A 27,875-nucleotide genomic window follows, 5' to 3' on the forward strand; every position below is an offset into this window, starting at 1 on the left:
ATTCTAAATTGGTCGTAGGTGTACTTGTGAGTGTGAATGGTTGTCTGTCTCTCTGTGTTTGCCCTGTGATAGACTGGAGACCTGTCCAGGGTGTACCTCACCTCTCGCCTGATGATAGGTGGGATAGCCTCTGGCTCCCCTGTGACCCTCCAGAGGACAAGGGGTTACAGAAAAGTAATGACTGAGACGGCATCAGAATGATAGGGTAGTACCTAGAATGTGTTTGACACTGGGAGAAATATGAACAGCTTTAAATCTGAGGCCTATGAAGTTTTTCAGTTCTCTGAAAGGTTTAGATGTGGCTGTCCTGTTTGTTTGACCAAGGTGATGACTGTAAATGACACATTTTAAAAGACCACTTCATTTTTTTTCATAAAGGCATATCAAGACAGTCATTAAAATCTCCTCTGTGCTCTTTGTGTGCCCTTCCTACTGCCTCTCTGCTGTGAGATGACCACATCAAACTAGTCCTCTACTGAACGGCAGACATTTTGAACCACAGGCTGCATTTCCTCTCTTCAAGGTGGCTCAGCTACAAATGATGAGGTCATTGATTCTCAGTAGATAAAAATAAGCCTGAAGCAGAATAGACAGCTGGTATAGCAGCTATATTATTTTATCCACATGTCAGCATTGTACTTAGACCAATCACAAATTATTCTGTACTGTTGTATTTCCAGTCACTTACTGCATTGTTCTTGTAGAACACGTATCACAGTGTGCTTCTGCAGATAGCATCTGTGTTTATCTGAATTTAACTGCAATTTTAACACCCACACGTCAGAAAAACAATCTGCTAAGGTCTGCTGAGCTTGTTGCTGCTGATTGTTCATTGTGACACATGGTGGCAGTGCTGTGCAGAATAAAAGCACTAGACCAGGGATGGGCAACTGGCAGCCCGGGGCCGCACACGGCCCGCGACCTCACTCGAAGTGGCCCTTAGATTAATTTTTGATAATTATAAAAATGTGTCCTCTGCGGCACTGAATCAGTTGTAATGTCACAGTTGGCCACAGTGGCCGCCTCGTGCACGCTTCCACCGGGTCTTCTCCACCAGTGAAGAAGAGACGGTGAGCCGTGGCTAAGAGCAGAGGAAAGAGAAAACTTGATCGAGAAAATCGTGTGTGTGTTTCAGGTGAAATGGGAAGAAGGTTATCTGTTCACAGAATGTAAAAGCAAACCTATGTGCTTAGTCTGCTTAGAGACGTTATCTGCCATGAAAGATTTCAATTTAAGTTGCAACATGTTACACAAAGCTAAATACGAGAGGTATACTGAAGCTGCAAGGGCTGCTATCGTAGCGGACCTTAAATCAAAAGCACACAGACAACAGCGACTTTTTACCAGTGCCCACTGCTGGTAGTGGTGAGGTAGAGTGGGTATACAGGGAAAATGTTCAACTCTGTCTTAGTGTAAAAATGCACAAATAAGTTCTTGCAATTAATGTTTATCTAATGTTCTGCAGGTTTCTGCCATTCTTGAAGAGGATGGTGATTTGTATGTTTTATTTTCATGAGCCCTTTGCGCTAAAAAAAAACAAGTGGTTATTTTTTGGTTGCTTCAATAAACATGTATATATATATATATATATATACACACAAACATATTTAAAATGGCAGTTTTATCATATATGGTTAAGTGTGCGGTCCTATGTGGCCCTCTGGCAGTGTTTATGAAAAATTGTGGCCCCCTCCATTGTTTAAGTTGCCCATCCCTGCATTAGACAATAGGATTAAAACAGGATGTACTGTGATTGAAGTTGCTAAATCCTCTTCTGAAGCAGCCACATCACAACTATGGCATGTGAAACTCAATATCTGTGTATGTGATCAGTTGAAAGTTATGAAGTTGAAAAAATGCCAAATATGTTGACTTTAAATGGAGAACACAACGTCACAGATCTGTTGAAAGCAGACATTTGTTTTCAATTTCAAAATTTATATCTCAAGTTATACACAACAAAACATAAAAAAAAATACATTTATATGCACGTGATTCTGTTCTCATTCTGATTAATTAGAATAAAACACAGTTTATATTGCTAACAGAAAACTTTACTGCCCTCTCCGAGGTAAAAGGTTTTGTATTATATATGTCAAAATTCAAAAGAATCATGAGGTCAGCGTGTTGTCTGATACAATTACAGTGCAATGAGTTTGATTAAACCAAAATAGGTTCATAAATTGTTCATAAACAAGAGCTACTAAGTCAATTTGTCATGTCATCCTTTCTTATGACTCTTCATACGTTTGACTCGATTATGTTCTGCTCTTCCCTGATCCTTCCTACAGCAGGGCAGATAATCAGCGGGGACTCATTTTTGCCGTTCTCTTTAAGACAGGGGTTAAAGTACGGGTACAGAGGCTCGCTGAAGGTGCAACCTCTGTAAGTATAAATGTGAGTCTTTGCCTCTGCATCGTAGAAGGACACAGAGCTTTCTTCGTAGTCCAGGAATATGCCGACTTTCTGGGGGGCTTCCTGGAGGCTGATGGTGACAGAGGGGCCAGCGCAGGCGCTCAGACTGCCACCTTTACGCCGGCAGATCGCCCAGTAGCCACTTTCAGGACGCACCGTGATGGCACCTTTTCTGTTGATGGACTCCCTGGCCACGCCAAGATCCCAGTCTGTCTTATCCCCAACCTGAAATGCAACGTAGGGAATACAGAATTTAATGAGAGGACTAAAAATACCCAAAAAAGCAGAAAAACAGCAATGTAAACCAGTATAGAATTTTACTCCTGCATATGTTATAGTTAAAATATCTGTGAAGGTCATCTAGGTCATGGTATATCCAAAAAAGGTTAAAAAAATGCAACTGGACTTGTAGAACTGTGTGGACTGTATGAGTGCATACTTTCTTTAATACTGCAACAGCACACATTCATGTGTAATAATAAAACTAAAACAAAGGCAACTGGAATGTTTGAGTTTCCTTGAAGATATTTCAGCACTTAAGTGGCTTCTTCAGTTCTAAACATCTAGTGATGAGTTTAGGTTTGTATTAGGCTCATATGTGGGTGGTGTCCACCTAACACTGACACGACTACGGTCTGTAACAACCAGATACTCACCTAAATTAGGGGGAGTTGTTCAGATTAACACTGGTGGTGTTTTGTTTGTTCACAATTAGTCGAACTACTATAGGAGTCCTGTTTCATTGTGTATTTCTTTGTATTTCAGCAATTTATATCTTTGTTGGTGTAGTCTGTGTTTGATATTCGATAAAGAGAAAAGGTATCAATTTCAAGATTTTTCGGGACTGAACATTTTTATTGGTGAGGTCTCTTCTTATTTTTCCTCTGCTCCCTTTACTTGTGGAGTTCCTCAGAGTTCAATAATAGGCCCAGTCTTCTTCTCAAAGTACAATGTTAATTAGAATCCCCTGACTGGTGGAGAGTTTAGTTTCTTATTTGGACTATCTGTGGGTGGTACCCACTTGAAACCCACATGACTAGGGTATCATTATTCCGGATGGGGTCCTGTTTTTTCCCAATTAAACAGAAACAAACAAAACAAAAAATAATAATAATAATTTAGAACTGAAGAAGACACTTGAGTGGTGAAACATCTTCAAGAAACTTCAAGTCCTGTTTTTACATATACCACGACTTGGATGACTGAGAATCTTCACAAACATAACGCCTTTATGTGATCAGCAACTACTGAATTGCCTGTTTACTTTAATTGTTCAAAGAAATTACGACAATGAAAGTTAATTGTTTAATTGGTTTACTTGTGTGTTCATTCATTTCCATCTGCTTATCTGAGGTCAAATTGTAGTAGCAATAGGCTAAGTAAGTTACTGTGTGTAACCAGTCTAAAGTTGAATCTATTGTTAGTATTACTGGTTCTCATAGTAGTTAAAGAGTCTTTAAAACCAACTAACTGCCTACCTGAACTACCCAGTAGCGTCGTCCAGATGTGAAGCTTTGTTTCCCCAGAACACAGACGCAGGAGTTAAACCTCTGAGGACTGTCAGGGAGTGGGGCCTTCTTCTTCTGGCAGTTGAGGCTCACCTGTCAAATCAACCAGACATGAATCCCATCTTCTTCTTCATCACATTACATAGAAACACCAACATCATAATTGCTATGAATCATTGGCCTTATCCAATACCTTTCTTCCATCTGGAGACAGGAGCAGCCAGCCTGAGGCAGTCTCAGGATCCAGAGTGACATCAACTGCACAGAAAGAAAGAAATTGTGAGCTGGGTAATAAAAACACATGGTGATCACAGTTAAAGTAGTCGACAAATGAAAAGCAGCAAATTTGTGAACATACCTGCATACTGATTCAGCTTGTCTGCTTCTGCAAAAAGGAAATTAAAATGTTACATTCATGTGTTTATTATTATTTATTTTTAACAAAAATCCCTTAAATCTTTGGTTATTTTGATGAATGGTTGCTGACCTTCTGCTGACACTTTGTTTGCTAGTTCCTGGCAGACGGCCACCAGCTTTGACACGGCGTTCCTGACTGACCCCGTGCAGTTATCTGAGTGCACTGTGACGTCAGACCACGCTCTGGTGGATGGGAGTCTGCTCAGAGACGGGAAACTCTGAAGCAGAAAAGAAGTTTGTTAAGAGCTTTGAAAACCTCAGTGCAGCACAGAAATATTCAAACGTAATGCTGATTTCTAACCTGCAGGAGATGGAGAGGGCTCTGAGTGAGCTCCAGGTGCTGCAGCTCGCTGCTCCTCGTCTGCAGCTCGTAGATTTCCTGCTCCAGCTCATCCAGCAGCTCCTCGGCTCTCCTCTCGGCTCGCTGCTGCTTCTCCTCGATCTCTTTGATGAGCTCGGCCTGCTGTTTCTCAATGGCAGTTATCAGCATGGTGCAGACCTCAGAGCTGCTCTGGATCTCTCTCGCTGTGATATTCTGTTGATTAAAATAAACGTCAACACTGTAAATAAATGAATGAATGAATGAATGTTTTCATCTGAGCATGGATCTATGAATGAACTTACTTTGCTTAGATCCACTGAGTTTTTGATCTCCATCATTTTCCTCAGTCTGGCCTGGATCATCTTCTGAATGTCGACCTTTGTCTCTCTCAGATTTGTCTGCAAACAATTTAGTTTGAAGGTTGAAACAAGGATTTTCTCATTTTAAAAAGACAAAACAATCATGAATCAAAGAAAGCTCTCCTCACCTTGATCCTCCTGCTCTCCTTCTCAATGGGGACAATCTTGTGATGTTTATGGTTCCTCTCGGTGCATTTGACGCACACCAGCGTCTGATCTTGTTTGCAGAACAGGGTCAGGGGCTTGTTGTGGTTTCTGCACAGGTGACTGGTGGTGAAGATGGCTGGATCTGTGAGCCGGTGCCTCTGCAGCGCTGGATCCCTCAGGTGAGGCGTGAGGTGGATTTCACAGTAGGACACCTGACACACCAGGCACGACTTAACCGAAGTCGACTTGTCCCCGTGGCAGACGTCACAGGGGACTTCGTCAGCTTCGGAAAGTTGGTTCCAGTTTTCAGTGGTTTCCACAACATCCTCTTGTGTTGCCGTGGGCGACAGAGACCTTTTGATATGAAATAATTCAGTGAGAAATAAATTCAAAATCCTCTACTACACAAGGATACACAGATTTATTATTATACAGACCTTTTATAGAACTCAATGATGTCAGAAAATCCTCGGTTGATCCTCAGCTCCGGACGGGTTCGGAACTCCTCTTTGCACAGCGGACACTCTTGCTTGTCCTTCGTATCCCAGTAGCCTTCGATGCAGTCCAGGCAGAAGTTGTGCCCACATGGGATGGAGACAGGGTCGGTGTAGATGTCCAGACAGATGCAGCACCGGAACTGATCCTCAAAGGACACAGAGGCCACGTTTCTGACTGGGAAACACCAGCATATTTTATTTTACACACACTTGTTTGCATTTGACATTTGTGTGCAAGAAAAGAGGTGGAATGCTAGACTCCTGGCACAAAGAATGTACTGATCAAGTACTGAAACCTTTTTGCTTCCTGCTCACCCTGCTGAACAACTTCTGTTTTGTCAGTCCTGCCTGAGATTCTTTCAAGGTCCACTTGAAAAGAAATCTAGATTGTGTTTTGTTTTGCGTCATTAAAATAAATAGTAAAGTAGAAGACATTCATTTAAATAGCATTTTCCTGGAATATTTGACATGACATTAAACTGACATGTACTGCACTTATCCTAGCATTAGATGGATTTATACTTAACACTAAATAATAATACAAGTGATCTAATTTTCTTCTGGGAAACCAGGATACTGGTATTTATCTGGATGTTACTGTGACATCTGAACATTGCTGCAGACCTATCTTATCTTATCTTATCTAAGGTATTCCGTGCATCTTGGCAGCATGTGTTCCCAGACTGCAGGTATGCAGCGACACAGCCCAATAAAAAAATAAACTGTGGTGAACTCTGGTATGGACCATTGCAGACCAGGAGCACCACACAAGGGCTGCATTCTCAGAGATGCTCTGACCCAGTCATCTAGACATCACAGTTTGGTCCTTTTAGTCAAAGTCTCTCAAATCCTTCCACTTTTCCAACTTCAACTTTGAGGACACAATGTTCACTTGCTACCTAATAAGTGGCACACAATGTCATGATAACCACATAATCAGACGTTAAGAAAGAAATGCATATAAACGTGGACTGTTCATTAGAAGCCATTAAATAATCTGAGCAGATTAAAGTCAGTCATGTTGCAGGAGCATCTTTTATTCTAATCTTGAAGCTAGGTTTAGTTGGCAATATCTTGATTTAAAGTCTGAAAACTTGCTGTTCTTGAGTGCATGTGGAATTATTTTACAGTTTTAAGATGCTCCACTTTTTCTAAGTTGATTGTCAGAACACTTCTTTCTTCCTGCACCAGGAACGTAACTACAGTATGTCAACCTTACTCAAGCTTACGTTCCACAGCAAAACAATAACCCAGGCAGCACATTTATTTCTAACAATCAATCGATGCACAGTCTGTTAACAAAGTCAGTGGAGTTTTGTTGAATTAATTCATACCTGTTTGGGTTGACATGCTGAGCGTCTTGATCATCCTCACAGAGACAACACATAGAGCAGAGGCAGTGTGCAGTGGTTTAAATACTCAGAGTCACTCCTTGCTTGCTCTGGGATTACTCATGTTACCATGTCCCTCCTCCCTGCCCTGCTAGTTTCATTTCAGTCTGGTGTATCTGGTTCTGTTGTTTTGACTGCTCACTTTGTTAATAAAGCGGCAACTTGCAGCAGTTGAGCAAAAAGTGGTTCAAGCTGGTTCAAGGTTTTATACTCAAACTTTAAGAGACCATGTCATTATTTCCATAAGAATAATGTGGATAAAAACATGATATCAATATCATCAGAGCAGCGTAGTTTGTGTCCACCTACACTTTTTATTAAGATTTAAATCAGTATTTTGGTGTGTTTAATTTTTTATTAACTTACACTTTAATCTTATGAGCCTGTATTTAATATGAGCCTGTATTTAAAATGAGCCTGTTTTTAAAATTTTGCACTTTTGCAATGTTTATTTTAAAAGTGCAACAGAAAATTCTTATTCTTATTAATAACTTTCCTTAAATCAGCAAAAGCACTAGCTCTGTCTGTCAGGATTTACAGTATATTAGGATCAGGAAAATTAAACTAAAACTGCAAGTTGCAACTTTTGCCAAACACTCTTGATGAGACTTAGCTGATAAAGGTTTCTGCTCTAGTTGTACTTCTGCATTTCTGCGCTGGGTATCACACTGATGTTGCGTTACAAACCTGTTCTGCACCTGTTCACTATGTTCTCTTAGAGGACAATGAACAAAAACACATGCGTCAAGAGTAGTTGTCTTGATCTGATAAGAAAAGGACAGTACATGTATAAAATAAATGTTAAAAAAAAAAAAAAAAAACATTGGTATAGTTAATTTGTGGAATTAACTCTACTAATGGGTTCATTTGTGTAGAATATTAGAAACTTTCCAAATGTTTATAACAATATCTCTAGCCTGAATTATTTAGATAACAAGACAGAACGAGAGTCTGCATCCATGCTAGCAGCTCTAAGAGGCCAGTGCTGGCCCTAGGATCTTGGTGACACTCACTGACATTTAGTTTGTGGGCCAAAAACAGCACAATCACAAACAAATGGATCCAAATGTAGTGCTGCAATTGAGTGACACAATAAGCTGCATTCAAATCAAACTTGTTCGAGGTTCAGTAATAAGTAGCTAGAGGCTGCAGGCTAAAGTCCGACCACATGTAAAGCTAATTTCACAGATCGGTTTCTATTCCACTGTGTTATCATTAGGTGTTGTGTTTTTAAGTGATTTGTTGAACAGTCAATAAAAGCAGGTTATAAACGATTACATTAAACCTGTAGTTTGAGATCCATACTCATGGCTTTGAATTAACTAGACCTTTTCCCCTAGCGACCTAACACCTGGTAACTATGTTCATTTGGGGGGAATTCAAGTAGTTACCAGCTTGCTTTGGAGATGACTTGTTTATTCTGGCAGCGCTCAGTAGGAGTTAATAAATCCATTTCCTGATACTCTTGGGTGGGGCGGATGCAACAAGATGCAGCACATGTTTTTAGTCAAGCACGACAAGTCATCTTCTTTCTATATTTTCCTTTCAGACGACCTGCTTTATTGTTTTTGTCTTCATGTAATTGCTAATTCCTTCTGTAGATTTTATATCCAGTTCTGTAGATTTTATATACTAGTTTAAAGCCATTTGAGTAGCGTAAATCTGTCGGCTGTGCCAATCCTTCAAACAGAAGTTACTACCATGGCTAAAAATGGAAGAACGTTCACAGGGCTGTGCTGTCTACAATTTTCTCTTTTACGTACATCTCCATAGATGCCACTCAGGGTTCTTATTTATTCAAGATGAAATCTGTGCATCCCAATACAGGGTCTCAGGAGGCCTGTCATACTTCCCTCTCTGTTTAAACCAGGAAGACAGTGGGGTATCTTACAACACAAGGATTAACATAAACACTCACTTGCCGAAATATCAGGCATAACATTATGACCCTAATATTGTAGGTCTCCCTTGTGCCTCCGAAACAGTTGTGACTCATCAGAGAATGGACATGGGCCTTCTGAGGGTGTCCTGTAGTGTCTGGCATCAGAATGGTGAATGGCCTTTGGGTCCTATGGGTTGAGGTGAGTGTACACACAACTGGTGTGTTTATTTGCAGCCCTCAGTATCCCACAGTCTTGTTCTTAACAGAGTAATCAGATGATTATTATCAGCTCACAAGTGTCACATTGGTATTTGCAACACAACAGAATGACGTCAAACAATGCTGGACCAATAACAGCGCTTGTATGAAGGTGAAGTCCAACTGACATGAAGCAATCAAGGATGTTTTTTCAAACCCTGTCATGGTGGTGTATGGAGGCCGAACAAAGGCCCTTTGACGTAAAATCAGAGCTATCTGTTGAGCTATCTGCAGTTCTGAGAATAACTGTACTGTAAACAAATGTGTTCAGCTGTGAAGTACTGACAGATCGATATTCATTCCTGCACAACCTGTTATTTTGATGCTGCATGCTCAGTACAGTAGTTAAAATATGAGCAGAGGGAGTTTTTCAGGGAGTCGTCCCTCAAATGGATTTATTTGTTAATAAAACACGCCAAGCTGGTGATGTATGATTTAGCCACGGAGGGAACAGAGAGCCTTATTAATGATTTTTTATTACTTCTAGTAGTCAGTTTACAAAAATAATAACATCAGAGTGATTAAAGAATGCTGTACCTATAATATATACACATAAAAGAACATTAAATCTGTGTAGTTTCTTTGCAGTTGTAGACTAAATTAAATCAGTCTATAAAAACTTTAACATTCAGTGCAGTTTTTCAAGTAAATGTCATTAAAAATAATACAACACTTCATGGAAACTGATTTAAACTTGAACACAAAGCTTCTCACAGATGTTTAATATTACAATTATTGATAATTATCAATTAAGTCTGACAACCAACAATTAAACACGGAACCAGTCAAGTATCACCAGTCCATCCTCACCAACTCCATCACCACCTGGTATGCTGCAGCCTCTGCTAAGGACAAGAGCAGACTGCAGCGTGTCATTCGCTCTACAGAGAAGGTGATTGGCTGCAGTCTGAAGTCTCTCGACGAGCTGTACTCTTCCAGAACTCTGAAGCGTGCAGCTAAGATTGTGGCTGATCCCTCTCACCCTGGACACGGACTATTCAACAGACCCCCCTCTGGCAGACGGCTGCGATCCATCGAGTCCAGGAACACTTGCATGGCGAACAGTTTTTTCCCATCTGCAGTGCGTCTGCTGAACAACCCCATGAACACATCAAACCCACTGCCATCCCACTGTAAATGTTCTGATTGTTGTATATACTGTGTATATATTTTTTGTACTTTTGTATATTTGGGCCAAGTTTCTATATTTTATTTTATTTTACGCATAATGAGTGTCACGTTGGGGTAGCAGGGGTTGGAGGTTCGGACCCAAATGCAGGACTCAGGAGCCTGGAGTTGGCAAAAAAGGTTTTTAATTAACAAAAAAAAGACAAAGCTAATAAAACCAAAAGCGCTGCCGACGTGGCAGGATATCCAAAAAAAGCAAAAATCGAAACACTATGATATCTAGAACATGGACAAGGCAAACAAACAGCATGACACGGCAAGGAACAAAGGGGAAGGCAGGGCTATATATACACATGAGGAACAGAGGGGTGACGAGACACAGGTGAAATAAATCAAGATATAACACAAGGAGAAACCAATGATCTAATCAAAAGGAAAACACGGAAGTAACACAACAGGAAATCAAGAACTTAACAAAATAAAACAGGAAACAGAAAACTAAACACTAAACCATGACTGTGAAAAAACAAGCAGTTAACAGAATACAATAAACAGAAACCCAGGAAACTAAACAAATCATGACAATGAGTGCAACAACACCAAAGCAAATTCCATGTACAACCATGCTTGGCAATAAAGTCTTTTCTGATTCTGATTCTGAATTTGATATATCCAAATACTAGTTTGAAGGTACTAAACTTTTGTAAGTGGCAGTTAGCAACTTGTGCTATCGCAGAAAGTGGGTGAGTCAGAAAGCATCAGTATGTTTATTAAGCTACAGCAGCTCACATGCACATAGCTAACACATAATTCTTTGAAATGAGTTGTCAGGTAATTAAAGTGATGACAGAGTTTAATAAGTCATATGAGAACAGGTTTATAAAAGATTAAAGAAATGAGGCCTGTTCCTGAGGCTCTATTTCCTCATCTCTTCTGCCTTTCCATGCCTTCAGAGCTACTTCATTCTCAATATCTACATCACCTCTGAGCCACTTAATTCCCATGCATGCCTACAGCCATGTTTGAATCCCCTATGGACGGGATGGAAGTGACTTGTTTATATTGTGTATTATTCTATTTTTGTATTTCTTTGAAAGTATCTTATTTTCCACGTCATGCTGCTTTTATTTATATAGCATCAATACAATTTGTCTCAAGATGCTTTACAGAAGCCGGTCTGATAACCCCCAGAGCAAGCATGAAGGCGATGGTGGCAAGAAAAAAACTCCCTTTTAACAGGAAGTAACCTTGAGCAGAACCCAGCTCATATGGCTGCTTGATCCCACTGGTTAGAGACAGAAAAAGAAAGAGAAGAGAGGAGCAGGAGGAGCGAGATAAACATACATCAGTCATACACACATCTGACTAAAGTGTATAGAATCTAATTGTGATATATTGATAAACTGATGGAGAGAGGGACACGCAGCTGCTAACATGCTAAACAGTAGCACACAATTGCATGAGCAGTAATAGAGAAGAAATTAGGTAAGAAATTAGTGGACGGGAGCTCAGTGCCAGAGAAAGGGAATTAGAGGATAGGAGCTTGGTGCAAAAGAGAAGAGAGTAGAGGACATGTGATCAGTGCATTATCCCCCAGCAGCCTAGGCCTATAGCAACATAACTAAGGGATTGTTCAGTCCAGCCCTAACTATAAGCTTTAAAAGAAAAGTCTTAAGCCACAAGTGTCTTAAATTTCCCCCCAGAGCACTTGAGGCCAAAATCTCCAAAATTCAGTCCAACCCCGATGACCTCCGTGATAAAATGTTCAACTTTACAATAAAATAAGGGCCCGGCCATTTTGACTGAAAGGTAGGTGTCCCTTGCCACTAGCTGGGAGTCCAGCACTGCCAAGATGGTCGGAGAAACCACACTGAACTCCATGTTTCTGGAATTCCTTCTCATGTACTTCCAACTTGACAATGTCCGCATTGTGAAGATGACAAGTTCTTAAGTTCCATTTGAAGACAGCAAGATAGCACACAGTGAGATCAGGGCTTTCTTTTTTCCATGCATGCATCATCAAACCAGTGAAAGTATTCCTGAATGCTTGTGCTTTCCGATAATGAGATCTCTTGATCTCTGATGCAGGTAGTAAATTTGGAACTTTAAAAATACATCTAGGTCTCCATACACAAAAAGTGAATATGTAAAAAATAAAAACATTAATTTCTGTTGGCAGTAAGTCAGTTGGTGTTTCAATTCAGGTTCACACTTAAGTATAAACATGAGTCATTGCTTCTGTGTTTTAGATGTGTGTTTTCCACCGTCACATCCCAGCCCAGTGTAGCACCTTTGGTCTTAACTTTTAGGTTAAGAGATACTCACATCACTCTAGGTCTGGCAGGAGTTACACCAGGAAGTTACACACAAAGAGGAGTGGGTGTTGGTTTATGAACAAGTGACACTTTAATGTCAACATACAACAATTAATTAACAGTGACAGCTTAGCTGTTCAATTACCAAAATAATAAGGCGCCAGAAAAATAAAAGAAAACAAAATAAGAGTCTGGTGAAATCAAGGTTTTGGTGAGTTCACTTATGAAAAGGAATCCAAATGTTTGTGTTTTTTATGTCCACTCACTTATTGCGTCCTCAGTTCTATTATCCAGGTAGGTGAGGAGTGTGTGTGTCTTATCTGTTCTCTGAATTTGTAATTCAGACGATCTGGAGCAGTGTTTCCAACTTGGCGACTTTCTCGCTAAATCCAGCGACTTTCAAATCCTCTTGGCGACTTTTTTTTGTCAATAGCGACTAGCGACAAATCTAGCAACTTTTCTGGTGTTATTGGAGACTTTTCTGGTTCTTGGAGACTCTGATGTGAAAGCACATATCGGTTTTCAGTTACTGTCCTCAACAAGCAGCGGGTGCTGCCGTGAGCCCCTCTCCCGTCCCAAAGCACTCACAGGTGGTCAGTCTCACAGAAGCCCCGCGCAGATAAGAAATGAAGGATTTACAACATGCCGACAAGCAAAGTTTGGATTTTTTGATACTACTGTTTGTTTATTATGTGCTATAAGACAGAGTCCTTTTTCTTTTCCTGAGGTCCTCTGAAAGCTCCTTAGTCCATGCCATCATACACACAAACATGGGCTGTGAAGATCAGACTGAGACAAATCCCTGATTCTTTTTTAAACAAGATGGGACACTGAACAACACCTCTGAACAAATGGACTCTAATTTGCCCTTCAAATTAACTCCTACTAATGGTTTCTTTGATATAGACATGTCTGAAGAGGAGCTGAAGTGTGAGATAGTGAAGTGTATGGTAGAGTGTGCTTCTGGACCTCACCATGGACACGCTCCCAAAGCTGCTTCTCTAACCACTATGCCACAGCTTCCCCTTTTTAACTGAATCTGCACTATTCTTTTGTTATTGCACATGACCGAGACTGACTTGATGTTTTTGTAACTTGTAAAATCAGAAGTGTTGGAATTTGGATGAAAGTGATGGGTTGTGTATTCTTTTAAAAAAAATCCCTTCATGTATACATTAAATATATATTGTTTGGTAACTCCTTTTCCATATGTGGCCATCTAATGTGGACATCCAATGCTTCAAATAAAACAGTTAAAACTTTCTCATCGTGCCACTGTGTGACCTGAATTACTGCCTGCTCATTTAAAGAACACTGTGTGGTTGACTGGATATGCCTCACCTTGTGTCTTTGCAGAGATACTGAAAATACTCTGTGTGTGTGAGTACCTGCTGCTTTCAGGCTGCTCACTCTCACTGGAGCACAGGCTCCAAGTTAGATGTTGCTCATTATACCTTTAAAACATATGCTGATACTTTCTTTCTACTTTCCATGACAATTAAAAATCAGCCTTTAAATCTTTGATTCGCTTGTATTCACCGGTTGTAACATGCAGGAAAACCTCCCATAGCTCTTCACTCCCCCTGGTGGCTATAGTAATGCTCACCTCTATCTTAAGATGCTCTACTTTTGTGTTATTAGAGAATATGAATGAAAGCAAACATCCATTCTTAAAGTAAATTACTATTATTATTAACTTCTATCATGACCAGTCTATGTCGTGTGTGTGAATGGGTAGATGTGTCTATGACTGTAAAGCGCTTTGAGTACCAATAGGTAGAAAAGCGCTATATTAAAGCAAGGCCATTTACCATGTCCTGCTCTGTGTCTCTGTTTGGCATTCTTATGTTAGGTTGGAGGCCATCATAGTATGTCCTGAACACCATTAACACAAATGACACAGTGGAAAACACACTTCTAAAACACAGAAGCAACGACTCATGTTTATACTTAAGTGTGAACCTGAACTGAAACACCAACTGACTTACTGGCAACAGAAATCAATGTTTTTATTTTACACATTCACTTTTTGTGTATGGAGACCTAGATGTATTTTTAAAGTTCCAAATGTACCACCTGCGTCAGAGATGGAGAGATCTCATCATCAGAAAGCACAAGCATTCAGAAATACTTTCACTGGTTTGATGATGCATGCACTGAAAAAAGAAAGCCCTGATCTCGCTGTGTGTTATCTTTACAATGCGGACATTGTCAAGTTGGAAGTACATGAGAAGGAATTCCAGAAACGTGGAGTTCAGTTTGGTTTCTCCGACCATCTTGGCAGTGGTCGAGCAACACCTACCTTTTAGTCAAAATGGCCGGGCTCTTCTTCTGTAAAGTTGGACATTTTATCATGGAGGTCATCAGCGTTGGACTGAATTTTGGAGATAGCCTCAAATGCTCTGGAGGGCAATGTAAGACACTTGTGGCTTAAGACCTTCATTTTTGATAAAGCTTATAGTTAGGGCTGGCTCAGGTAAAAGGGAGTTTTTTTCTTGCTACCATCACCATCATGCTTGCTCTGGGGGTTTCAGACCGGGTTCTGTAAAGCATCTTGAGACAATTTGTTATTTGTTATTGACGCTATATAAATAAAAGCAGCATGACATGGGAAATATGATACTTTCAAAGAAATACAAAACTAGAATATTAGACAACATGTACAAAGACAAGACACTTCCATCCCGTCCATAGAGGATCCAAACATGGCTGTAGGTATGCATGGGAATTAAGTGGCTCAGAGACGATGGGTAAATACAGCAGATCATTGGAGTGGTGATGTAGATGTTGAGAATGAAGTAGGTCTGAAGGCATGGGAAGGCAGAAGAGATGAGGAAATAAAGCCTCAGGAACAGGCCTCATTTCTTTAATCTTTTATAAACCTGTTCTCATATGACTTATTAAACTCTGTCATCACTTTAATACCTGACAACTCATTTCAAAGAATTATGTGTTAGCTATGTGCATGTGAGCTGCTGTACTTAACTTTGGCACATAATAAACATACTGATGCTTTCTGCTATAGCACAAGTTGTTTACTGTCACTAACTATTTAGTACCCTCAAACTAGTATTTGGATATATCAAATTCTAGGGGGTGATACTTGACTGGTTCCATGTTTAATTGTTGGTTGTCAGAAGCTTTGTGTTCAAGTTTAAATCAGTTTCCATGCAGTGTTATATTATTGATTATATGATAATTGATTGAAAAACTGCACTGAACATTAAAGTTTTTACAGACTAATTTAATTTAGTCTACAACTGCAAAGAAACTACACAGATTGAATGCTCTTTTATGTGTATATATTATAGATACAGCATTCATTGATCACTCTGGTGTTATTATTTTGGAAAAACTGACTACTAGAAGAAATAAAAATCATTAATAAGATAATAAGATGTTTACAAGAACTGTTATTGGTCCAGCATTGTTTGACGTCATTCTGTTGTGCTGCAAATACCAATGTGACGCTTGTGAGCTGATAATAATCATCTGATTACTCTGTTAAGTGACTGTGGGATACTGAGGGCTGCAAATGTACACAACAGTTGTGGTAAATTCACTGTGCACTGATGAAACTTGACACAGGTACTGTCCTTAAAAAAAAAAACTACTCACTTTATACACTCATCAAGAGTGTATAAATAACACTGACCATCTTGTGACAATCCAGTGATCTGCTGGGAAACTTTTGGACCTGGCATTCATTCATGTGGATGTTACTTGGACATGTAGCACCCACCTAGACCAGACCAGGCACCCCCACCCCATAGCAATGACACTCCTTGATGGCAGCAGCCATCCCCAGCAGGATGCAGCCTGACACAGGAATTGGCAATTACATGAAGACAAAAACAATAAAGCAGGTAATCTGAAAGGAAAATATAGAAAGAAGATGACTTGTTGTGCTTGACTAAAAACATGTGCTGCATCTTGTTGCATCTGCCCCACCTAAGAGTATCAGGAAATGGATTTATTAACTCCTACTGTGCGCTGCCAGAATAAACAAGTCATCTCCAAAGCAAGCTGGTAACCTTACCAGGTGTTAGGGGAAAAGTTTTTTTTACCTGCTTTTATTGACTGTTCAACAAATCACTAGAAAAACACACCACCTATAACACATTAATAACACAGTGGAATAGAAACCGATCTGTGACATTAGCTTTACATGTGGTCGAACTTTAGCCTGCAGCCTCTAGCTACTTATTACTGAACCTGGTATAAGTTTGATTTGAATGCAGCTTATTGTGTCACTCAATTGCAGCACTACATTTGGATCTATTTGTTTGTGATTGTGCTGTTTTTGTCCCACAAACTAAATGTCAGTGAGTGTCACCAAGATCCTAGGGCCAGCACTGGCCTCTTAGAGCTGCTAGCATGGATGCAGACTCTCGGTCTATGTCTTGTTATCTAAATAATTCAGGCTAGAGATATTGTTATAAACATTTGGAAAGTTTCTAATATTCTACACAAATTAACCCATTAGTAGAGTTAATTCCACAAATCAACTATACTACTTATTTTTTTTAAATATTTTTAAACATGTGATACATTCTTATCAGATCTCCTGTTGTAGTAATGTAGATCAACTACTCTTGACGTGTGTGTTTTTGTTCATTGTCCTCTAAGAGAACATAGTGAACAGGTGCAGAACAGGTTTGTAAAGCAACATCAGTGTGATACACAGCGCAGAAATGCAGAAGTACAACTGGAGCGGAAACCTTTATCAGCTAAGTCTCATCAAGAGTGTTTGGCAAAAGTTGCAACATGCAGCTTTAGTTTAATTTTCCTGATCCTAATATACTGTGAATCCTGAAAAATAGAGCAAGTGCTTTTGCTGATTTAAGGAAAGTTATTAATAAGAATAAGAATAAGAATTTTCTGTAGCACTTTTCAAATAAACATTGCAAAAGTGCAAAACAAAATATTCTGCAAATTTTAAAAACAGGTTTATTTTAAATACAGGCACATTAGATTAAAGTTTAAGTTAATACAAAATAAAACACACCAAAATACTCAATATCTCAATTAAAAAGTGTAGGTGGACTACTGAGTCCTCGCCTGAAGAGCTGGATTTAACAACAACTACACAGCTCTGATGATATTGATATCATGTTTTAATCCACATTGTTATTATGGAAATAATGACACAGTTTCTTAAATTTTGAGAATAAAACCTTGAACCAGCTTGAACCACTTTTTGCTCAACTGCTGCAAGTTGCTGCTTTATTAACAAAGTGAGCAGTCAAAACAAAAGAACCAGATACACCAGACTGAAATGAAACTAGCAGGGCAGGGAGGAGGGACATGGTAACATGAGTAATCCCAGAGCAAGCAAGGAGTGACTCTGAGGAGTATTTAAACCACTGCACACTGCCTCTGCTCTATGTGTTGCCTCTGTGAGGATGATCAAGACGCTCAGCATGTCAGCCCAAACAGGTATGAATTAATTCAACAAAACTCCACTGACTTTGTTAACAGACTGTGCATCGATTGATTGTTAGAAATAAATGTGCTGCCTGGGTTATTGTTTTGTTGTGGAACGTAAGCTTGAGTAAGGTTGACATACTGTGGTTACGTTCCTGGTACATGAAGAAAGAAGTGTTCTGACAATCAACTTAGAAAAAGTGGAGCATGTTAAAACTGTAAAATAATTCCACACGCACTCAAGAACAGCAAGTTTTCAGACTTTAAATCAAGATATTGCAAACTAAACCGAGCTTCAAGATTAGAATAAAATCTGCTGCTGCAACATGATTGATTTTAATCTGCTCAGATTATTCAATTCTTCTAATGAACAGTCAACATTTAAATGCATTTCTTTCTAAACTTCTGATTATGTGGTTATCATGACAGTGTGCGCCATTTATTAGGTAGCGAGTGAACATTGTGTCCTCAAAGTTGATGTTTGGAGCAGAAAAAAATGAACAAGTGGAAGGATTTGAGAGACTTTGACTAAAAAGACCAAACTGTGATGTCTAGATGACTGTCAGAGCATCTCTGAGAATGCAGCCCTTGTGTGGTGCTCCTGGTCTGCAATGGTCCGTACCAGAGTTCACCACAGTTTATTTTTTTATTGGGCTGTGTCGCTGCATACCTGCAGTCTGGGAACACATGCTGCCAAGATGCACGGAATACCTTAGATAAGATAAGATAGGTCTGCAGCAATGTTCAGACGTCACAGTAACATCCAGATAAATACCAGTATCCTGGTTTCGCAGAAGAAAATTAGATCACTGGTATTATTATTTAGTATTTAGTATACATCCATCTAATGCTAGGATAAGTGCAGTACATGTCAGTTTAATATCATGTCAAATATTCTAGGAAAATGCTATTTAAATGAATGTCTTCTACTTTACTATTGATTTTAATGACGCAAAACAAAACACAATCTCGATGTCTTTTCAAGTGGACCTTGAAAGAATCTCAGGCAGGGCTGACAAAACAGAAGTTGTTCATCAGGGTGAGCAGGAATCAAAAAGGTTTCAGTACTTGATCAGTGCATTCTTTGTGCCAGGAGTCTAGCATTCCACCTCTTTTCTTGCACGCAAATGTCAAGTGCAAACAAGTGTGAGTAAAATAAAATATGCTGGTGTTTCCCAGTCAGAAACGTGGCCTCTGTGTCCTTTGAGGATCAGTTCCGGTGCTGCATCTGTCTGGACATCTACACCGACCCTGTCTCCATCCCATGTGGGCACAACTTCTGCCTGGACTGCATCGAAGGCTACTGGGATACGAAGGACAAGCAAGAGTGTCCGCTGTGCAAAGAGGAGTTCCGAACCCGTCCGGAGCTGAGGATCAACCGAGGATTTTCTGACATCATTGAGTTCTATAAAAGGTCTGTATAATAATAAATCTGTGTATCCTTGTGTAGTAGAGGATTTTGAATTTATTTCTCACTGAATTATTTCATATCAAAAGGTCTCTGTCGCCCACGGCAACACAAGAGGATGTTGTGGAAACCACTGAAAACTGGAACCAACTTTCCGAAGCTGACGAAGTCCCCTGTGACGTCTGCCACGGGGACAAGTCGACTTCAGTTAAGTCGTGCCTGGTGTGCCAGGTGTCCTACTGTGAAATCCACCTCACACCTCACCTGAGGGATCCAGCGCTGCAGAGGCACTGGCTCACAGATCCAGCCATCTTCACCACCAGTCACCTGTGCAGAAACCACAGCAAGCCCCTGACCCTGTTCTGCAAACAAGATCAGACGCTGGTGTGCGCCAAATGCACCGAGAGGAACCATAAACATCACAAGATCGTCCCCATTGAGAAGGAGAGCAGGAGGATCAAGGTGAGGAGAGCTTTCTTTGATTCATGATTGTTTTGTCTTTTTAAAATGAGAAAATCCTCGTTTCAACCTTCAAATTAAATTGTTTGCAGACAAATCTGAGAGAGACAAAGGTCGACATTCAGAAGATGATCCAGGCCAGAATGAGGAAAATGATGGAGATCAAAAACTCAGTGGATCTAAGCAAAGTAAGTTCATTCATAGATCCATGCTCAGACGAAAACAGACATTCATTCATTCATTTATTTACAGTGTTGACGTTTAATTTAATCAACAGAATATCACAGCGAGAGAGATCCAGAGCAGTTCTGAGGTCTGCACCATGCTGATAACTGCCATTGAGAAACAGCAGGCCGAGCTCGTCAGAGAGATCGAGGAGAAGCAGCAGCGAGCCGAGAGGAGAGCCGAGGAGCTGCTGGACGAGCTGGAGCAGGAAATCTACGAGCTGCAGACGAGGAGCAGCGAGCTGCATCACCTGGAGCTCACTCAGAGCCCTCTCCATCTCCTGCAGGTTAGAAATCAGCATTACGTTTGAATATTTCTGTGCTGCACCAAGATTTTCAAAGCTCATAACAAAATTCTTTTCTGCTTCAGAGTTTCCCGTCTCTGAGCAGACTCCCATCCACCAGAGTGTGGTCTGACGTCACAGTGCACTCAGATAACTGCACGGGGGCAGTCAGAAACGCCGTGTCAAAGCTGGTGGCCGTCTGCCAGGAACTAGCAAACAAAGTGTCAGCTGAAGGTCAGCAACCATTCATCAAAATAACCAAAGATTTAAGGGATTGTTGTAAAAATAAACACATTAATATAACATTTTAATGTCCTCTTTGCAGAAGCAGAAAAGCTGAATCAGTATGCAGGTATGATCACAAATTTGCTGCTTTTCATTTGTCAGCTGCATTAACTTTGATCACCATGTGTTTTTATTACCCAGCTCACAATTTCTTTCTTTCTCTGCAGTTGATGTCACTCTGGATCCTGAGACTGCCTCAGGCTGGCTGCTCCTGTCTCCAGATGGAAGAAAGGTATTGGATAAGGCCAATGATTCATAGCAATTATGATGTTGGTGTTTCTATGTAATGTGATGAAGAAGATGATGGTAATCATGTCTGGTTGATTTGACAGGTGAGCCTCAACTGCCAGAAGAAGAAGGCCCCACTCCCTGACAGTCCTCAGAGGTTTAACTCCTGCGTCTGCGTTCTGGGGAAACAAAGCTTCACATCTGGACGACGCTACTGGGTAGTTCAGGTAGGCAGTTAGTCGGTTTTAAAGACTCTTTAACTACTATGAGAACCAGTAATACTAACAATAGGTTCAACTTTAGACTGAGTACACACAGTAACTTACTTAGCCTGTTGCCACTACGATCTGACCTCAGATAAGCAAATGGAAATGAATGAACACACAAGTAAATTAAATAATTTACTTTCATTGTCGTCATTTCTTTGAACAATTAAAGTAAACAGGCAACGCAGTAGTTGCTGATCACATAAAGGCATTATGTCTTTGAAGATTCTCAGTCATCCAAGTCATATATGTAAAGCAGGACTTGATGTTTCTTGAAGATGTTTCACCGCTCAAGTGTCTTCTTCAGTTCTCAATGATTTTTGTTTTAATGAAACAGGACTCCTATAGTAGTTCCACTAATTGTGAACAAACAAAACACCACCAGTGTTAATCTGAACAACTCCCCCTAATTTAGGTGAGTATCTGGTTGTTACAGACCCTAGTCGTGTCAGTGTTAGGTGGACACCACCCACATATGAGCGTAATACAAACCTAAACTCATCACTAGATGTTTAGAACTGAAGAAGCCACTTAAGTGCTGAAACATCTTCAAGGAAACTCAAACATTCTAGTTGCCTTTGTTTTAGTTTTATTATTACACATGAATGTGTGCTGTTGCAGTATTAAAGAAAGTATGCACTCATACAGTCCACACAGTTCTACAAGTCCAGTTGCCTTTTTTGAACCTTTTTTGGATAAACCATGACCTAGATGACTGAGAACCTTCACAGACATTTTAACTATAACATATGTAGGAGTAAAATTCTATCCTGGTTTACATTGATGTTTTTCTGCTTTTTTGGATATTTTTAATCCTCTCATTAAATTCTGTATTCCCTATGTTGCGTTTCAGGTTGGGGATAAGACAGACTGGGATCTTGGCGTGGCCAGGGAGTCCATCAACAGAAAAGGTGCCATCACGGTGTGTCCTGAAAGTGGCTACTGGGCGATCTGCCGGCGTAAAGGTGGCAGTCTGAGCGCCTGCGCTGGCCCCTCCATCACCATCAGCCTCCAGGAAGCCCCCCAGAAAGTCGGCATATTCCTGGACTACGAAGAACGCTCTGTGTCCTTCTACGATGCAGAGGCAAAGACTCACATTTATACTTACAGAGGTTGCACCTTCAGCGAGCCTCTGTACCCGTACTTTAACCCCTGTCTTAAAGAGAACGGCAAAAATGAGTCCCCGCTGATTATCTGCCCTGCTGTAGGAAGGATCAGGGAAGAGCAGAACATAATCGAGTCAAACGTATGAAGTGTCATAAGAAAGGATGACATGACAAACTGACTTAGTAGCTCTTGTTTCTGAACAATTTTGAACCGATTTTGGTTTAATCAAACTCATTGCACTGTAATTGTATCAGACAACACGCTGACCTCATGATTCTTTTGAATTTTGACATACATAATACAAAACCTTTTACCTCTGAGAGGGCAGTAAAGTTTTCTGTTAGCAATATAAACTGTGTTTTATTCTAATTAATCAGAATGAGAACAGAATCACATGCATATAAATGTATTTTTTTTATGTTTTGTTGTGTATAACTTGAGATATAAATTTTGAAATTGAAAACAAATGCCTGCTTTCAACAGTGACGTTGTGTTCTCCATTTAAAGTCAACATATTTGGCAATTTTTCAACTCCACCTTATTTTTTTGTGCGTGGCCCATTCTTCATGACTTTTAACTGATGATCACATACACAGATATTGAGTTTCACATGCCATAGTTGTGATGTGCCTGCTTCGGAAGAGGATTTAGCAACTTCAATCACAGTACATCCTGTTTTAATCCTATAGTCTAGTGCTGTTATTCTGCACAGCACTGCCACCATGTGTCACAATGAACAATCAGCAGTAACAAGCTCAGCAGACCTTAGCAGATTGTTTTCTGACGTGTAGGTGTTAAACACAGATGCTATCTGCAGAAGAATACTGTGATACGTGATCTACAAGAACAATGCAGTAAGTGACTGGAAATACAACAGTACAGAATAATTTGTGATCGGTCTAAGTACAATGTTGACATGTGGGTAAAATAATATAGCTGCTATACTAGCTGTCTATTCTGCTTCAGGCTTATTTTTATCTACTGAGAATCAATGACCTCATCATTTATAGCTGAGCCACCTTGAAGAGAGGAAATGCAGCCTGTGGTTCAAAATGTCTGCCGTTCAGTAGAGGACTAGTTTGATGTGGTCAGCTCACAGCAGAGAGGCAGTAGGAAGGGCACACAAAGAGCACAGAGGAGATTTTAATGACTGTCCTGATATGCCTTTATGAAAAATAAATGAAGTGGTCTTTTAGAATGTGTCATTTACAGTCATCACCTTGGTCAAACAAACAGGACAGCCACATCTAAACCTTTCAGAGAACCGGAAAACTTCATAGGCCTCAGATTTAAAGCTGTTCACATATCTCCCAGTGTCAAACACATTCTAGGTACTACACTACAGCATCACTCTGATGCCATCTCAGTCATTACTTTTCTGTAACCCCTTTGTCTTCTGGAGGGTCCCAGGGGAGGCGACAGGCAGGGTACATCCTGGACAGGTCTCCAGTCTATCACAGGGCTAACACAGAGAGACAGAGAACCATTCACACTCACATGTACACCCGCCGATAGGGGGGACAAACGGGTCAGCTGTCCCGGGCCCAGCGTGGGGTGGGCGGGCAGAACCGGGCCCTCATTAAATTATGGAATAGTTAAAAAAAAAATAAAAATTAGAATAGGCCTATTTGTGAAAAAAATATGTAATATTTGAGTTACATAAAAGCTTTTTATTTGTTTTCTTCCTAACTGTCCTTGAAATAGTGGTAAAGTAGCCTACCCCCCACCCCCAACACAAAAATGGTTTGGCCACTGATCAAAATTTGATGTTGCCATTTGATTTAAAGTTCAGTACGCTCAAAATGTCCGGTCAGCAGAAGTCTGGTGCTCAGAAATGGAAAGAAAAGAGAAGAAGAGAAGAAGAAAATAGAGGCTGTAAAAATTTTCTTAACAAATATTTTTTAAAAAAAGGTGGTGACGGTGAAAACTACGACCAATTTAGAATCACCAGTTAACCTAAGAAGTAGTCCTATACTTAGAACCCAGAACCTTCTTGCTGTGAGGCATCAGTACTAACCACCACTCCCCTGATGCTGTCTGTTCTCACGCATATTATTTATACAGTGTGGCACTTCCCAGCAGACTGATGTGTGAAAATGATGTATATGCTCCAATTGAGCACCACACAGACATGGACTTTCACACATGTCCATCTTTGTCGTCACAGTTTTCTCAACAGGTATGTGTACATATGTGTGTATTTTGTAACTGTTCTCTGTGTATTTATCTATAAAAATAGATTATGGAAACATTTTTGCAAGATTTGCATTAAACCTAGAGTTCTCACAGTTGAAATTTGTGGCTACTGGGCCTCTATTCACTTTAATCACTCTAGCTTCTACAGGTTTTTCTACATATTTGAAAATGTCTATCTGCTACTGTTCTGGGATCACGATCTAAACGGATTGTTATTTGAATGATAAAAACATTTCACTGAGCCTCTTTAACTGTCCAACTGTGTAAATAAATGCTAAAAACAGTTTCATTCTCTGTAAATACCCATCCAGTTACAGCTACTTCTAATGGATCAGAGCTGGGGGAGGGGGCAGGACTCTCATCATGTTCATGACACTATTTCTGTTTTGTTCACTTCCTGTGGTTGAAGTCATGCCCACACTTGACACCAGCGTCTCAGTAAAAGGTGAGGACATTAAAAGATTATCCAGTGGTGCATTAGGATACTTTAGACTGGTGAAGCTCAACATTTCAGATGAAGAATCATTTCAGATGAAGTTTTGGGTGAGAAAGTGTAAGGATTATCTCCACCTGCTGTGGTGAACTGATTGGAGTGAGTATGACACCTCTGGTCATCAGTATCAGTACATAATGTTGCTCTGCAGCAGCTTTTACAGTAGCATCAATAATTCCAGACTCTTTGTGAGGCAGCAGTAGTCTACAGGATGATCATATCTGTGGCAGGAAGGACATTCAGATGTATTTCTCTGTAGCTTATTGGATGGGACTGAACTGTAACCCTTCTCTGGAGTAATACATCAAACTCAGTGTCAGCAGCAGTTTGAACCTGTCTGAATGACACAAAGAACTTTGTATGTTGCAGAGAGATGTCTCAGTCATGTTGAATAAACAGTAACATAGAGAAAGAGTCCATAGGAAGGACTCTGTCCACAGGACATCACTCAACAATGTAGGCATTTATTGTTGTTGTGTTTCTTTCATGTGGATGTTCTGATGTTGGAAACATCTCTTGGATACACATGAACTCTCAATGCTTCTATGTTCAAGTTGTCTTTAATGACCTTTTATCTTGTATATCTGGAAAAATGTCTCATAGTCTGATGCTGTTCTATTTAAGTTCATTAGAAACCATCCACAAACCCTTGCGTGACAATAAGTCTGATGTATATATATAGTGCCGTGAGAGAGTTAGCTGTGGGTTAGCTGTGGTCAAACTCTGGTTAGCTGTGTTAAATGTGTTAAAAAGGAAGCAGAGACAGAACAAGAAAAACAAAGTGAGGTCCAGTATATATTTGAAATGTAACTTGTGTTTGTGGTTTCTGCAGTTTCCCTCTTTGTCATCACTCAAAGAACTGATCAGAAATCTGGATGTGAGGATGGGACACACTTTGCTCTGTGAGCTGGGCTTATTCTGTGAGTACATCACTGACTGATCGACTTTCAGTCATACAGATGAATCATTTTAGTGAGACAAACAGAGGATCAGTCATTTGTAAAGTTTTCTGATCATCTTAACAGATATTATCAGAATCAGAATCAGAGTCAGAATCAGCTTTAATCGCCAAGTATGTACACATACAAGGAATTTGACTCCGGTAACTTTTCTCTCTAGTAAAGTACAGCTTAAATTGGTAAAATAAGAATAGAATAAAATAAAATAAAACACAATAAAATAAAATAAATCTCACTCTGTACATATAAAATATAGGATATAAAATATAGGATAGTATATACACCAAACCGGGGTTATTATACAGTGAGTATATACAGTGCAGAGTCATTGTCTATTGTTCATGTGAATAGTCTCACACTCTGTGACTACTCAAGAGTTCATCAGAGCGACAGCCCGGGGGAAGAAACTGTCCTTGTGACGGGTGGTTTTGGCGTACAGTGCTCTGTAGCGCCGGCCTGAGGGGAGGAGTCTAAACAGGTTGTGAGCAGGGTGTGAGGGGTCTGAGGAGATTTTCCTGGCCCGCTTCTTGACCCGGGACCGGTACAGGTCCTGGATGGAGGGCAGATCGGTGCCAATGATCCTCTCTGCAGCCCTGACTGTTCTCTGCAGTCTGTCCCTGTCATGCCTGGTGGAGGATCCAAACCAGACAGTGATGGACGTGGTCAGGACAGACTGGACGATTGTAGTGTAGAAGATGGTCAGCAGCTCTTGAGGCAGGTTGAACTTCCTGAGCTGGCGCAGAAAGTACAGCCTCTGCTGGGCCTTCTTCCTCACAGAGTCTATGTGGGCGGTCCACTTCAGGTCCCGTGAGATTGTGGACCCTAGGAACCTGAATGAGTCAACTGTTGGGACTGGCCTGTTGAGGATTGTGAGAGGAGGGGGTGATGGGGGTCTTATTTTATTAATATTTGTAGCCAGGGTGGGTAACTTGGCCCAGATTTAGGTGTTTTCATTAATCAAAGATTGTCAGCTCTGATCATTTGATAAATGTTATATGTGGTAAGTGTTATACATCAAATGATTGTTTTTATTAAATATTTGATTTTTAGTTTGACATTATCTGAAATGTCTCTCTTTATTGTAGTGCTCTATACACTCCTCTACAAAGGACACGCTCAAGGTGATTAAACTGTTTTTATTTATTCACTGAAAACTAATTTCAACCAAATTCATCGTTTTAAGTACATCCTCTTTCTGTTTTCAGTATAATTTATATTTGATGTGTCTTCACGGAGTGAGTCTAGTATAATATACATGTTTGTGTTTGATTCTAGATATTGTGCTGACTACTGACTCCAACTTTTCGACTTTGTTTACCGGTGAGACTGTTTCCTTCATATGTGACATGAAAGAAGGAGAAGACACTGACTGGGAATATAAAATCAACAAGGATGGTTCACAAGTTAATTTCAATACAAACGTCAACTCAAAAGAAGTCTACACAGTGAAACTTGTGTCTACAAGTGACGGTGGTGAATATCAGTGCTGTGGTCGACACAAGAGATCACAGGATACAAAGTGTAGTAATCCTGTCTCTTTAAATGTATCAGGTAAGTCCTCTATTTTATTATCATCATGACCTAAAGCACTAATGTATGTTCCCTGTTCATATGTGCATACTAAATATTTCTGGACACATCACTGTGTCCTCCATCAGTGTATTCATTTAGCAGTGTGACTCCTTTAGGCGAGATAAAGGAGAAACAATGACATTGTGATTATTTTGAGATTTAAACCCAGTGTTAATGTAGCTCTGACACCATGATGAAATACAAATCACAGCTGATTCATAAAAAACAGAGAAAATGATCATTAATTAACATAGTGTAACTGTCAGAAGAAGATGAGTTGGTGTAGTTTTATTTCAGACTGGCAGAAGGTGAAGAAAAAGATTTTACT

General features: G+C 40.1%; 3 protein-coding genes across 3 annotated transcripts in view; 2 read left to right on the top strand and 1 right to left on the bottom strand.

Annotated features, from left to right (window-relative positions):
* Positions 1–1,917: 1,917 nt before the first annotated feature.
* Positions 1,918–7,037, bottom strand: LOC311493095 (E3 ubiquitin-protein ligase TRIM39-like). Its single transcript, XM_084551635.1, has 10 exons — positions 7,000–7,037; positions 5,606–5,840; positions 5,150–5,522; positions 4,965–5,060; positions 4,642–4,875; positions 4,411–4,558; positions 4,282–4,308; positions 4,117–4,181; positions 3,894–4,016; positions 1,918–2,640 (listed from the first exon to the last, which is right to left on the bottom strand). The coding sequence occupies exons 1-10, from the start codon at positions 7,031–7,033 to the stop codon at positions 2,242–2,244; spliced, it is 1,734 nt and encodes a 577-aa protein (XP_084407761.1). The 5' UTR covers positions 7,034–7,037; the 3' UTR covers positions 1,918–2,241.
* Positions 7,038–17,739: 10,702 nt separating this feature from the next.
* On the top strand, positions 17,740–22,788 carry LOC311487182 (E3 ubiquitin-protein ligase TRIM39-like). The gene is made up of 10 exons (XM_084543356.1): positions 17,740–18,078; positions 19,246–19,480; positions 19,564–19,936; positions 20,026–20,121; positions 20,211–20,444; positions 20,528–20,675; positions 20,767–20,793; positions 20,894–20,958; positions 21,059–21,181; positions 22,074–22,788. The coding sequence occupies exons 1-10, from the start codon at positions 18,045–18,047 to the stop codon at positions 22,470–22,472; spliced, it is 1,734 nt and encodes a 577-aa protein (XP_084399482.1). The 5' UTR covers positions 17,740–18,044; the 3' UTR covers positions 22,473–22,788.
* A 2,146-nt stretch (positions 22,789–24,934) lies between these two features.
* The window catches only part of LOC311486297 (Fc receptor-like protein 5), a gene marked incomplete at its 5' end in the record, with an annotated part of 70,772 nt that continues 67,831 nt past the window's right edge, over positions 24,935–27,875 (top strand). The window contains one exon of the mRNA XM_084542096.1: positions 24,935–24,968. Within this exon, the coding sequence (XP_084398222.1) occupies positions 24,935–24,968 (34 nt within the window). The remainder of the gene's footprint in view (positions 24,969–27,875) is intronic.

This window comes from Chelon labrosus (genome assembly GCF_963514085.1).
Source record: "Chelon labrosus genome assembly, chromosome: 1".
NCBI classification, from domain to species: domain Eukaryota; kingdom Metazoa; phylum Chordata; class Actinopteri; order Mugiliformes; family Mugilidae; genus Chelon; species Chelon labrosus.